This window comes from Pyrgilauda ruficollis, unplaced genomic scaffold (assembly GCF_017590135.1).
Source record: "Pyrgilauda ruficollis isolate IOZ18807 unplaced genomic scaffold, ASM1759013v1 scaffold12, whole genome shotgun sequence".
NCBI lineage: Eukaryota > Metazoa > Chordata > Aves > Passeriformes > Passeridae > Pyrgilauda > Pyrgilauda ruficollis.
Genome location: NW_024510321.1, coordinates 2,993,844 through 3,008,555, shown reverse-complemented (window position 1 = coordinate 3,008,555; position 14,712 = coordinate 2,993,844). Strand labels below are relative to the sequence as shown.

The 14,712-nt window shown below is 40.6% G+C and overlaps 1 protein-coding gene across 2 annotated transcripts in view; it reads left to right on the top strand.

The window, feature by feature from the left end:
- The first annotated feature begins 667 nt into the window (after window positions 1–667).
- The window catches only part of WDR48 (WD repeat domain 48), a 28,564-nt gene continuing 14,519 nt past the window's right edge, over window positions 668–14,712 (top strand). The window contains exons 1-5 of one of the 2 annotated variants that reach the window (XM_041486589.1): window positions 668–754; window positions 9,494–9,634; window positions 10,324–10,402; window positions 10,680–10,762; window positions 10,878–11,007. In XM_041486589.1, coding sequence (XP_041342523.1) covers window positions 707–754; window positions 9,494–9,634; window positions 10,324–10,402; window positions 10,680–10,762; window positions 10,878–11,007 — 481 coding nt within the window. In that variant the 5' untranslated portion in view covers window positions 668–706. Of the gene's footprint in view, window positions 755–9,493; window positions 9,635–10,323; window positions 10,403–10,679; window positions 10,763–10,877; window positions 11,008–14,712 lie in introns of those variants that run through there. The other variant, XM_041486599.1, reaches the window with a different exon arrangement.

Below are 14,712 nucleotides of genomic sequence, written 5' to 3'. Positions count from 1 at the left end.
TTCCTCCCTAACCCCTTACATTTCATCTCTCACAGCGTTCTTCTTTCACTGATTAACTATTAGCACCTTTACTGATCTACCACAAAGAAGTAGCTGGTCTAAAAAAATGGTATGCTGAGAATAGTCTTGCACACAACTTCATACAGCTCCTCACCCAGAAGATACAGAAGGAGATACAAAATATTCTGAGTCGGCAGAGACCCACAAACCCATGGCGATTGATCAGCACCATGCTCTAACCAACATCCCTACCTCTTAATCGACAAGAATATCCCACACAGAGAAATCTCTGGTTATTATTAATGAAGTACAGAACTGTCTGATTATTATTGGCAGCTAAAACCAATGATTTTGTTTATTCGAGTGGGCCCTTTATTTCAACATATGCCTTTCACCGCCACTCGAGACGAAGCAAAGCGGGACAAACACACCACAGGAGCACCAGAAAGCAGACAGGAAAGAAGCAAGAGCAGCAGGACCGGGAACAGGACAGACGTGACCCGCCCCGGGGCCGGGCTGAGGCGGCGCCTCATGAGGCGGCAACATGGCGGGCACCCCGTGAGGGCGGGGACGATGGGCACGCCCCCATTGGCCGCGCCCCTTTGACCACGCCCACCCGTGCCGCTCCAGTATAAAAGCCTCGCGCGGGCAGGGTGAGGGGCCGGTACTTCCGGTCGGACATGACGCCACAGTGTCAACATGCAAGATGGCGGCGCATCACCGGCAGAACACGGCGGGGCGGCGGAAAGTGCAGGTGAGGGCGCGGCGGGGCCGGCACGGCTCATGGTGGGGCCCGGAGCCTCGCGGGCCACGCCAGCGGCTGCAGGGTGTCAGCCTTTGGGGGTTTCTATGGCAGCGCAGTCGCCTGATCCCCCACAGCCGCGCTGCGCTGAGGGGAGGCAGCGCCGCACGCCCCCGGGGTCTCTCCCAGCTCCGCTGGCCGCCGTGGCGGGGGCGAGCGGCCGCCTGAGGCAGCGGGGGGGAGTGAGCTGCTCCCGCTGCCGAACGGGATCGGGTTCTGCAGCCCGCCGGAGGCAGAGCTGGAGCAGCTCACATCGAAAGCGGCGGAGCACGGCGGGAGGGAAGCTGAGACCGGGGGAACGGTGCCCCCGGACCCGCTGTGGTGGAACGGGAATTCCCAGCAGCGACAGAGCTGCAGGTTCCTGTCTCGGCTGTGTCCGGTGCCAGAGCAGGTTTAGATTAGATATTGGGAAGATATTCTTTGCTGCGAGCGTGGTGAGACACTGAAATAATTTTCCCAGTGAAGCTGTGGATGCTCCATCTCTGGAATTGATTTCAAGCCCGGGTTGGACGGGGCTCTGAGCAACCTGGTCCAGAGGAAGCTGTCCCTGCCCTGGGCAGGGGTTGGAACTGGATGATGTTCAAGGTCCCTTCTTACCCAAACCATTCCATGGTTCTGTGATCTGCTTTGCATCGTATTTCTGCTTAGTTTCTGTAAAACACTCTGTGCCTTTGCACACGTGAGCGAGGAGCAGGGTTTTTTCTTCTCAAATTTCAGAAGTGTTCCTTGCCACCTCCAGGCAGCTTTGTTGAAGGAAAACCATGGCACAGGCAGTCAGGTGGGTGTAGACTTTCTCAACACACTTGAGGAAGAATTAAACCCTGTGGTTTGGGCTCACATGTCCCTACAAGTGGATTGTGGTAGCCTTGGTAACTCTGGAGTTACCAAAGTGTGTATAAAAAGTCAAGACTTTTTAACATTTAAAGTAATAGAAATGGTTTTATTTTATGGCTCTCAATGCTTTTCTTCTTGTTTGTGATACTGCCTGCCTTTTGGATGTTTTTACAGCTTTCACTATGGAAAAAGATTTAATGCTTTATCAATGTGCAAAGCTGCCTAGTGGCAAGTGCCAGTTTCAGCTGTACCTATCCAGTGGGATCAAATGAAATATTAATTAGGCTTGAAATAGCATTAGGAGCTTTAAAAACAGAGGTGGGTTTGGCTTTTGGACACATCATTTATCACACAGAGGAAATGGGCATCTTACAGAGCATTTAGTGTTTTCTGTGGTTAAGGGAAGCACTCTTTCAATTCTATATAAAGAATTCCCTTGTCTTGACAGAAAAAAATTGGATATGCTTTAAAATATAAGGAATGCCTCTGCTGTGAACAAGTTTTTGCAGGTTACACCCCTAAGGAGGGGGATTTTATTATACCTTGATATTTGTTTGATGCACTCCTATTTATGAACTATTTCCCTGACAGCAGCATGCTCAAAGAGCTCAATGTTTCCTTTTGTCACTACTACTTTTTGTTCTCCAAGCATTGCTTAGCTCAAAAGTTGGTTTTTACGGGTGATTTTGTGCTGTTTTTTGGTGTTTTGTCTGTTCTCATTGTGCTGTGTGGTATTTTTTCACCTCATGTACTGATGACACTTGATGTACATGACGCTGCTCTGTGTCTCAGCAGTGCACTGTGAGTTTAGAGCCAGACTGGTTGTGTTTCCCAGAGAAGCTTCCCAGCCCTGGAAGTGTTCAAGACCAGGCTGGATGGGGCTTGGAGCAGCCTGGCATTGTGGGAGGTGTCCCTGCCCATTGCAGAGGGTGGAATGAGAGCATCTGTGAAGGTCCCTTCCAACCTGAACCATTCCATGATAAACATTTATAAAGCTTGACTAGAAGCTGGATTTTTTTCTTCACTCTTATTTTTTCACCTGCTTGGTTAGTGGCAGCACTTTGTTCGAGTAAAGGAGTTTTAAGCTGCAAATGAAAAAATAAAACCACTCATGATTTATTTTAATTCCCAATGGCTGAGCATTTAGGGTGCATCTATAGATAGTTTTTGACAGAGACACAGAGTTGGAGAAATTTGTTCCAAACCTTTGAGGATGGGAGAAGAGGGTTTTACAAAAGACACCTCTCAGGCATGAAGGAACTTGATTCCTTACATGGCAGAAGAGCTGGTTGAAGTTTATGGAAATCAGAACTATTATTAGCTTGGATGCACCTGTTCTACTGGTAAGCAAAGCCATCCAAAATAGTCAGTTTAGGGTGCTTCTGCATATAATTTTTAGCTTCTAATGGTTTAATCAGAGTTTTAGGCCTCAAAATAAGTTCTATGCATAGAAAAAGAAAAGAAGTAAACATTTATAAAGCTTGACTAGAAACTGGATTTTTTTTCTTGACTTATTGTTTCACCTGCTTGGTTAGTGGCAGGACTTTGTTCCAGTAAAGGAGTTTTAAGTGGCTGTTTTATCCATCTGCTGCAAATGAAAAAATAAAACCACTCATGATTTATTTTAATTCCCAATGGCTGAGCATTTAGGGTGCATCTATAGATAGTTTTTGACAGAGACACAGAGTTGGAGAAATTTGTTCCAAACCTTTGAGGATGGGAGAAGAGGGTTTTACAAAAGACACCTCTCAGGCATGAAGGAACTTGATTCCTTACATGGCAGAAGAGCTGGTTGAAGTTTATGGAAATCAGAACTATTATTAGCTTGGATGCACCTGTTCTACTGGTAAGCAAAGCCATCCAAAATAGTCAGTTTAGGGTGCTTCTGCATATAATTTTAGTTTCTAATGGTTTAATCAGAGTTTTAGGCCTCAAAATAAGTTCTATAGAAAAAGAAAAGAATTTAAATTCTTTAAATGGGAGTCAGGCGTTTGAAGTGTCCAGTGGCAGGTGTTTGTGAAGCTTAGCCCTGCCTTTCAGAAGGCTGCAGGAGTGAGGTTGAGTGATTTGGGAAGGGAGGGAGGCTGCAGGGGTGTGTCAGACCCTGATTTGGGAAGCAGGGAGGATGCAGGGGTGTGTCAGACACTGATTTGGGGGGGGCAGTGAGGATGCAGGGGTGTGTCAGACACTGATTTGGGAAGCAGGGAGGATGCAGGGGTGTGTCAGACACTGCTGTTGGCCGTGTGCTGCAGCTTTCAGATGTTGTCCTGGCAGTCAAGTCAAGGTGAAGCTTTCCCAGCAGGTGCTTTGAAGGAGCTGCCCTGCAGGGGTTGCATTGTAGCTGCTCTCCCAAACTTCCTCCCTGGCCAGAATAAATTTACCCCCAAACTCAAAACAACATGTGAGAATTTTGCCATATAAGGATCAGCATCCTTATAATATGATTGGATGAATTTTAAGCACTTTTTATCATTAAGTCTTGTACAGAATAAGAAAATCTCATTCTCCATCCCTGGGAGTGTTCAAGGCCAGGCTGGATGGGGGTTTGAGCACTTGGTCTAGTGGAAGGTGTCTCTGCCTGTGGCACTGGTTGGAATGAAATAGTCTTGAAGGTCCCGTCCAACCCAAACCATTGTGATCTTTTTGAACTGATTTTGTCATATTTGTGCACTAATTTTTGCAGCTTACTAGATGTGATATGTTATTTTTATATTTTGTATATAATAAATGTAAGAATTATCATTACAAATATATTTATTACAGATATAATGCTTAAGCAAACAAATAGCCAGTATGTTGATTCCATTGTAAAAGGATAAAACGAGCTTCTTAATTCCTTCCATTACTTTTATTCTGGAGCCTAGATAAAAATTCAAATAATCTTCTTAATTAAAAGCCATGTTTTAGGGATACATATCCCAAAAGATAGTAAAGCAATGTTGATGTTTTTTCCTTGGTATTTCACTGCTGCTTATCTCATTCTTGGTGCAATTCAGATCTCATAGAACCCTCCCATGATTTTGAGAAACTTTCTTTTTTTGTTTTGTTTTTAATTGCTCACTTAGAAACAAGGAATGAGTGTTCTCAGAGCTCAGCTGGTTACTATTTCCTCCATGTGGTTTGGTGGGATGTTTTAAAAGCACATTTTACCCATCTGTGAAGATAAAGCCTGTTATAATGCATGTAATGTAACAAGGGTAACGTGATCCCACGTCAGCTGATACACTTATCCATGCAGGAAACACTTGTAAGTCCTGCAAGAAATTCATTTGGCTTTGTGTGCCAAAATGTATCTGTGGGCAGTAGCTTTATGTCTGGAGCTCTTAGGTAGTCATTAAAATAATTACTCCTGATCCATTTAGGCTCCTGAAGCCCATAAACTCTTTATAAAGAGTGGATGTTTGTGCTGTTCCACTGCTGCTGTGCAAGATTCTTACTCATTCTGGGAGCTTATAAAAGCTGCAGCAGTGTCCATGGCAAAGCTTTGGTTGTTAGTAAAATACTTCTCATGCCACAAGCCCTGCTCCTCCCAGCCCATGTGGCAGTAAAGCCATGCTCATCTATATCCCAATTTTTGTGGCTGTGCTTTACCCTGGCTCTGTGCTCTGCTGGAAAGGGCACAGCAGGGATGTGCTCCAGCCTGTCCTGCATGGAGCAAATGGCACTGAGGTCTCGGAGCCCTCACTTCTGGGGGTCTCCACACCCCTTTCCAGACAGAACCCAGTGCTTTATCTTCAGTGATAGATCTGTGTGCTTCAGGAGCAGAGGTGAATTTTATCACAGCAGTTTCTTCTCAACCAGAACTTCACTGCATTTATGTTGTTTAGATATGTTTGTGTACATGCAGGCTTGAAAATGTATTTTGTTTTTGTATTTGTTTTGTGTGCTTATTAAATCTTCTAATATTTCTTAAGTCTATGCTAAATGTCACTCAAAAACCCAACCAAACAAAAAAGCACTTTCTCACTTTTTTCCCCCCAAATAAGAACAAAATGGAGAACCACCTGTGGGTTATCAGCAACCTTCCTCTGTTCTTATTAGTGAATGTTTTGGTTTTGTGGACTTGGCTGCATGTCCACCACTCTTACACAAATTTCATCTCTTTTAGCCAACTTGCTGTTGCTTTTATTGATACATTTTAAGTTCTGCATGCATTTCAACTGCCTTTAAAAAGATTTTGTGGAGCCCTTAATTTTCCCCTCCATGTTAATATGGAATAAATGCATTTAAGTACAAGCCTGGATGCTTCTGGTGTTATACCTCCCTTTCCAGAGGGTTCTGTGTGATGTGCAACAAATGTCTCATGGGGTTGTTTTTAGTTCAGCCACATGTGCTGTGTCTTGTTCTAGTTTTGTTAATATACAAGATGTTTATTCCAGCCCCAATCCCTGGTTAGCAGGAGTGGACCAGTCAATATTTTTTATTTTGGCTGAGTAAATAAATTTATTAGGTATTTTCAGTGTAAACAGCTGACAGTTACTTGGATATCATCAGATTTCCAAAACGAGTTGGAGAATCCATTTTTTGCTGTAGTCCTTTTCAGCTCATACTGTTTTCAGGACAGATGGTTTTCTTTGTCCTTAGCCAGCTGCTCAAATTGCAGTGCTCATTTGAAGTGTTGGTGTTGTGTCCCATCAAGTTGCTCACCACAGAATAATTCTTCTCTCATTTTAATTTTGTTTGTTCTTGTAGTATTAGAAATTTTAAAAAATTAAGGAGTACATGTTTAATTTGGACTAGAGTTACTTTTATGATTGAAAAATATCTGTCATGGTTTTTCCACGTCACATGGAGGAAGCTATCATTACCTAATAAAATAAGGATTTCTTTTTCTTCTTACTGCTACTCCTTCAATTTTTAAGATAGTTTATCAGGACAAGTATACTATTCCTTCTGTGGACAGTAAATAACACTTCCTAAAATTCTGAGGGGAGACAAAAGTAGCTGGTTGAATTCTGTGCACAGTAGCAGTCGCTGATGGGAAATCTTGTATCAAGCTCTTTTTGTTGTTTTGCCATATTTTTTTTTTTTACAACAAAGATCTCCTGTATTTATACCAAAAAGAGGAACACAAGGTTTTAATCTTGTTTGACTCAGTTGTTACAGCAGAGTTGTTTTCTCAAGTTTGTCACAGGGAGAAAGAAGGATGATGTTGGCTTTCCTGTTCAACTTCTGCTGAGATCCAGTTCAGATCTACCAGAGAACAATAACACTGGAACAATATAACCCCTCTCTTTATCCCAGTTCTTTTAAAATAAAAACAATACTTGCCAAGAGATGTTTGACTGAATTAATATGTGGAAGTCATTAAAGGCAATGAAGGGCAAATTAACTTTGACTATTTCAGTACTGGTGATAATGAGAAATGTTTGTCAGTCTCCTCTGATCATGTCTTTTTGTGAGGAAAAAACAGCATTTGGTTGAGCTGACTTTAATTTCATCAAGATTAATGTAGAAATATGACTCAATTTCCAAAGTCCTGTGAAAGTTTTAATCATATATGAAAAGTACCTTATTTACTAAAGTAAGCCATCATTTGGGGATTTTTTTTGCACTTTTAAATATTTATGGCTGTGTTTTTCTTGATTTCCTTTAAACTAAAAAGAAGTAACATCATTATGTGCAAAAAGAATCAGCGTTATCATGCTTAGGTGACTAATGTAGTTTGACATTCTAACTTATGAGTGGAATGAAGAGCTCTTAAATTATACCTGAAAATATAACAAATATGGGAGGTGACTGACAGAGGAGGAACAAATCCGAAAATTGAGGATTTCTCAAAGAATATCCTGGTGGCATTTGGGAAAACAAGAGGTGAAATGCCCTGCTGATCTTGAGCCTAATACTGTGTCAGGAAAATATTTTTCTCTCTAATGAATAACATTCAATTTGATCTACTGATCTCTAGGTTTGTGCTCACATTCAGTCTTTTTAACTGAGTGTTTTCATTGGTTTTATTCAGAGAATTTGACAGCGACGTGAATTTGATGGGCATCCCTTTGCCTTGTGTTTGAATCATGTTAAACCTTGACTTTTGTACACATAAGCTGTGTGGGTCTTTCAGCAATACAGCCATGATATGACTAAGCCCAGGTAAGGAGTGGCACATACATCTTACTCCCTGCATCTCACAAGGAAATAATACCTCGAGTGCTTGAAGTGCTTTAACATGACACTTCTGCGTGGTTGATGGTGTCTCCTTTCAGCAGCGTCTCTGGAGCTGTGTGTAGGTGGAAACTTGAGCATGGATAGTGGGAATGTTAAGGATGAGTCTGGAATGGGTGAGAGAAGCTGAATGTGTCCTCATTTCCAACACTATCTAAAACTGGGAGGAAGAGCTGTGGTAGTAAAAGGGCTGAGAGTGGCTGACAGAAGGTCTTTAAGAGCATTTGGAATATAATAATACACTTATGTATGTGTATTGTACATATACAATTGTGTTTTATGTACATCACATTAATAAGTGTAGTGAAGGACTTGTGGAATGATAATTGGGAATGTTGAGACAGAAAGCTTCAAGAGACTCTTAATTGTGATCCTTCGGTGTTGGTCTGTAGAGCTGCTGCAGCCATTTCTCAACCAGAGAATAGCACTGGACATGTGTTTTCTGGAAGCATCAGTGCTCTGGCTCTGCTGCCTGAGGATGGGGTAATTTGATGGAGGTGTTTCCCACGTTCACAAATGGACCTTGCAGCTCTCATGGTACAGAATCTGAGCTGTAAATATACTTCCATAGAATACTTCTTCTGTGATAAGGACCACTGAGCATCTTAATTTGTTGGATTTATTTTGTGTCACTGAGACCTGATCTGGAAAACATTTTCTTTATACTACTTTAACACAGTTACTGGGGTGAAAAATTGCTTTCAGATCTCTAGACCAAGACTGTTCCTTATAAGTATTTTCAAAACACGGGTGCTTGTGTATCCAGAAGATTCCTGTTTTGAGCAGGTTTGATTGCACCAAGCATGAAATTTTACCTTGTTCTGATTATATTTTATAGAATCTGGGAAGATGCATATCTAGCATCTTCCCCTCATTTTCCCTCAGCTTTGAGCTTTTTTTTTGAGGGCTTTCCTCAGAGTAGTGTGTAAATCCATGGATCAGGAAAGTGAGTGCAGTAGCTCTGAAGAAACTGCAGTGTCTTAGAATTGTATTTACTGAACACTAATAATGGCGACTGCTGTGGCTTTTCAGGTTCTCCTGAAATTTCCTCTTAGTTTTTCTGAACAAATACATGAAATAACCTTTACACACAATACTGTCAAACATGGAAGGAAAGAAACTAATGGAATAATTTATCTGAAAGAGCACTAAGAGTTTGAGTTTCTTATTATATTGGTAGGTAGGTAGTTCTTAAAAAATTGGTTTAAAAATAATAGTGACACTTGTTGAATTTGAATCTGCAGTCTTTCAGTACTTTGTAAGCCATGGTGAACATATCCTCCCCTTTGTGAGGCTGAAAGTACTGGCATTGCAGCTATGGAAACTGTGGAACTCACTCGGGAAGTGACACACAGACTCAGTGTGTTATCAGAGATCACCCAGAATGTGCACACACAGCAGGGAATTGATCTGAGGATTCTCTGTGTCTAACTCAGCTGAAGTTGCAATGATTAAAAGAATCTTCTGGGCTCCAGTTCTATCACTGCTGAATCTTCTCTGTGACTCTTCCCCATTTTTGGGGACAAAAATGACTTTGGTGGTGCTGATAACTCTCAAACTGACAAAACAATGCTTGTAAAACTCTTCATATTTTCTACTCTAGAGCCTTACAAAGATGAAATTAGATGTTCAGATTTTATGGCCATGTCAATATCTTCATACCATAATTGGATTTGTGCAAATGTGTTTTAGGTTTCCTATGTGATTAGAGATGAAGTGGAAAAGTACAACCGGAATGGGGTAAATGCACTTCAGCTGGACCCAGCATTAAACAGACTCTTCACAGCAGGGCGGGACTCCATCATAAGGATATGGAGTGTCAATCAGCACAAGGTCAGTCACAACAGCCTTCCTGGCTCTAAACCTACTTTTTTCCAAGTTATCCTGCTAGTAAGCTGCCTACAGGGTTATACCTGATGCTGTTTTTTAACAGCTGCCAATTATTGTGATCACAGAATCCTTTTTCTCTTGCTTGTACTGTGGTATTTTATGTGGCATTCACACTCTCTGAAAAATCCCTTAGCCCAGGATTTTTCTCCTGGGAAGCTGAGATGCCTCAGAGAAAAGGAAATTCTTATCTGCTTCTCCTGTGTTGTGCTCGTCTGGAATGTGTTTGGAGATTGTTTACCCACAGGTGATTGTTTCATTGCATTCTGGTGTGAGTTGTTTTCACTCTTTGGCCAATCAGTGCCAAGCTGTGTCTTTTTAGCATTCAGTAAGTGTGCTTTCTGTATTCTTTAGTATAATTTAGTATAGTATTCTTTAATATAATATAGTATTATAAAGTAATAAATTAGCCTTCTGAGGACATGGAGTCAAATGCATCATTCCTCCCTGCCACGGGGATCTCTGCAAATACAATAATTGTACGTAACTGTGTAGCTCTCACAAAAAGGGTTCTGGGAGAGTGATTTCAAACAACTCTGCACTAGGCAACTTTGAATCCATATGCAGGTTAAAGAAGGATTTGGTAGTCACAATCTTCTCCATTGGTGATGAGCTTATTTTTTCTTAATTTGCAGCAAGACCCTTATATAGCTTCTATGGAACATCACACAGATTGGGTAAATGACATTGTGCTCTGCTGCAATGGCAAAACATGTAAGTACTTAAAAGTTTCAGAACTGCAGTATTCAGAAACTGCATACAAGTAAATTATCTGCTGCTTTAATTATTTTGCATCTTTTCTTAGCATGTAAAATTAATTTGTGATGTATATTTTAATTTTGGTAAATAGTGTAAGCAGCTGTTTTAATGAAAATTGAAATGTTATATTAATTGTTTTCATCTCTTTTGAAAAACAAATTAGAGTAGTACAAATATGCTCTGAAGTAATATATAAGCCATTAAAATTTAGTCTTTATTCTTTCCAATTTAGTGATATCTGCTTCTTCAGATACTACTGTTAAAGTGTGGAATGCACATAAGGGATTTTGCATGTCAACACTAAGGACGCATAAGGTGAAAAACATTATCTGTAAATACTGTGTGTGATCAGTGCCCTTCTTAAAATTATTAAGATGTAGACTTCAAAAGGGTAATATTGATTCATATTGTTCCATTTCTTTTATTGTAGGACTATGTGAAAGCCTTAGCATATGCAAAAGATAAGGAGCTGGTAGCATCTGCTGGGCTGGACAGACAGATATTCCTCTGGGATGTAAATACTCTCACAGCACTGACTGCCTCAAATAATACTGTCACAAGTAGGTACCTGGAGAGGGGAGACAAATTAAATGCATTTTATTGAGTAGCATAATCTGTGAGGTCAGTTTAAAACTATGGGTGCCTTTTTCTATCTGTACATAAAAAATGGACAAGAAATTTGAAGGGGGAGTTTGTATGCATTCAGTCCATGTGTTGTGTTGTGTAATAGCTGGCAATCTAGAGCAGCCAACAGTCATGGCATTTAGAATAGAGGACAAGTCTCTTTTGAACTCTTTCTCCTGAACTGTGACATACTGGTTTCTCTGAAACTTGACAGAACTTTAACTTGAGAAGATTTTAACCTCTCAACCAGCCCCTTATCGAAATGTTCTGTTAGCTTGTTTGTTCCTACATTTTCTGTGCTTTGGGGTTGGTTTTTTGTTTGTATAGATGCTGAAAAAAAGGAAGTACAGCTTCTAAAGCAGGATTTGATGCATTTGTCAAATCTGTCAGAAGAATAGTTACTAGATAAACTAGACTAAAAAGCACACAGAGTAACACAAAGCACTGATTACATATAAGGATAACAGACTGGTGAGATCTGACTGACCAGAGATTGGAAGGCAAGGAGAAACTGGAGATTCTACTCATCAGGGTTAATTCTCAATGTCACCCTCATCTTTTAGGAAGTCACCTGTCCTGCTTTTCTCTCCCAGAAAGGCATTACATAAATTGTGAGACCTTTCCTTTATACAGCAATTCTAACACTGCCTTTTTTTAAATGCTCAGGGTAGAGTTGGTTAAATTGCACTTCTTATCCTTATCACTGATAAGGATAACAGACTGGTGAGATCTGACTGACCAGAGATTGGAAGGCAAGGAGAAACTGGAGATTCTACTCATCAGGGTTAATTCTCAATGTCACCCTCATCTTTTATGAAGTCACCTGTCCTGCTCCTCTCTCCCAGAAAGGCATTACATAAATTGTGAGACCTTTCCTTTATACAGCAATTCTAACACTGCCTTTTTTTAAATGCTCAGGGTAGAGTTGGTTAAATTGCACTTCTGGCAAGTGTCACACCAGTCTTTAGGTTCAGTTGGATTTAAGTGAATAACATAGATCTGGGTTGTGGCATCCTGGTTTGTATTGGCTGTTTTACAGTTGATTTTTTGAGAAAAAGTCTAGTGTGATCACAGTGTACATTGCTGCTTGTTAGGTAGGTTGGAAAAGTTATGTTCCCAATGATTGATCTTTCATTTTTTAGTTAGTTTAATGGATATTTAAACAATAGCACTGGGAAAGAACAGAACCATTTCGCACACTGCCACATGTTAATTTTCTAAATAAGCCTATTGCTTCCTCAGTCATGGGTTAGTAATGACTCAAGGAAAATCTGCAAAACTAAACCTTGGAATTGACACACATTCCTAAGACATTTCAGGAATATGTGATTCTGTGATTAAGAGGCAGTTGGTGTGGGGGCTTTTATTTACTGTATTGGGCTGATTTCAAAAGGTGTGTTTAATATTATAGATTTGGTATCTTCTAAAGCCAGAGGTGCATCTGCTGGGCAGAACTGTCAGTTTTGCATTTGTTGTCTAAAGAACTTTTTAATTCAAGCATAGCCTTGTGCTGACATGTCTGAGTAGCCTTTGGAGGAGACATAGCTTTAGAGAGCTGTGTTGTGCTGCAGAATTCTATTGGGATAGCACGTGACTAAAGAGATTTACTTCGTATTTCCCAGAAATAAAAAATTCTTCTATTTCTTCCTTTTTTTCCAGTGGAAGTAGAATTATTTTATAGCCAAACTTTGCTGATCACTGTAAATTTTGCTGTCTCCTACCTCAACAAAGTGTTTTTGAAGGAAAAATTTATTTGTGAGCTCACAGGAAAACTCAGTTGTGTGATAATAAAGAAACATAAAAACATTTCTTGTGCATTGTAACAGCGATACAGAACCTAAATGGTTGAAGTGAATCAGAAATGGGAGATGGGGAGTACTGAGGAGCTGGTGCTTGTTTTGAACCCAAGATCAAATGGAAGTGGAGACATTTCCTTTAAGGTGACAGGGAGAAATTTGCATTTCTGGAGTAGGAATACAAATACTTCGTAAGTGGGAGGAAGAGGGAGCAGAGGAGTTTTTTCTTTCATTTTAGTGCTCCCAGTAACTCTTTTCTGTTGGAAAGAACACAACATATGTCCTCACAGAATCTGTTTTCCTGAGTCCTTTCAAGCAGTATGGATTTTTCAGGGTACAAATGAATATTGTGTCTGTGCATTAGTTTTCTATCTGATTACCTGGAAGCAGTGTACACAAACCAGCATCAAGAGGAAGTCTGTTTTTAAAGAGTCTCTCAGTCAGCAGAGATGTAATTCAAATTAAAGGAAGAGATTTATCTTTTGAGAGGTAGTCCCTTCCAGAAGGGAGTGGAGTTGAGCTTTGTTGTTGTTCTGGCATAAATTCTGCTTCTGTACATTTAAGATTCTCCTATTCCTGCTATCCAGCTTCCTTTCCTAAATTATCCTTTCCTAAATTGTTGTGATTGTTGAGCAGTGTGCCGACCTTCAAGAGTTTTCAGTTCTGTATTTTGCTTTTAGCTGTTCCCTAGGGACAGTGGAAAACTCTCACTTTATTTTAGCTCCCAATAATAGATTTCATTTGACAGTTTACATTTGGATGCTATAACCAGTGGCTAAGAGGACTCTGAAGTAAAGCTGCATAATTCTATAATAGGGTTACAGAATATCCTGAATTGTGAAGGACTCTCAAGGATCATTGAGTCCAGTTCCTGGCCCTACATGGGACAATGCCAAAAATGTCACCCTGTGCCTGAGAGTGTTGTCCAAATGGTCCTGGGGGCTCTGTCAGCCTTGGGATTGTGACACTGCCCTGGGGAGCCTGTTCAGTGTCCCACCACCCTCTGAGGGAAGAACCTCTTCATGATTTCCAGCCTAAACCCCCCTGACACAGGTTTCTCCTTTGTGACAAAATGTGATATTAAATTCTAATATTAGGTTACAAATCCTGTGTTGGAAACTTAGCTCCATCATACAAATAAATCATTGTGTGAAGTTTCACATTTTTCCTGGCCATGCAGTTTGTTGCTGTTCTCAGCTTTCTTGGCATACTAATGGTATGGATTTGAGGCTTGATGAAATGCCTGATTGTGCTCTCCAAATAGATGATTTTCATTTGCTGTGTCTGTGCTTTTCTGAGTTGAGGGACTGGTACTTTAATCTCTGAAAGAGGGTTAGGCTGGTTGGTATAGAATTCCTCAGCTCTGATGGTAGGTGTGATGCTAAGGAGCTGCCATATGGTCTTCACAAGTGCAGAGGTAGCATCCCTGCTCAAATAACACATTTCAGTGCTGCAATGTAACTTCTCTGCATTTCTGCTGAACTAGAAGAGCCTTTAATACAAAATGTAGAATTTTACTGTTATTCGGCTTGGAAAAAAAATCTCTGCATTTAAATCCAAATGCTGTGTTTTACAAGATCACAAAGAAGTGTCATATTCCAATTACACAGTTGAGCAAGAGTAGGTTGATGGCCCTGGCACAGAACTGTGGTGCCAATGGTCACTAAAATTGTAATCACCATAAATCTGAGGGGTTACTTTGTTTTTATGCAGTAGTAGATTAAGAATTGGAATGGGGTTTTCCCAGCACTATGCTGACTATAGTCTTTCTTAAAGCAACTCTATATATGGGTCAAGGAGTATTGAAATACCAGTTTTGAGTCAATAAGTATGTTTTTCAAATAA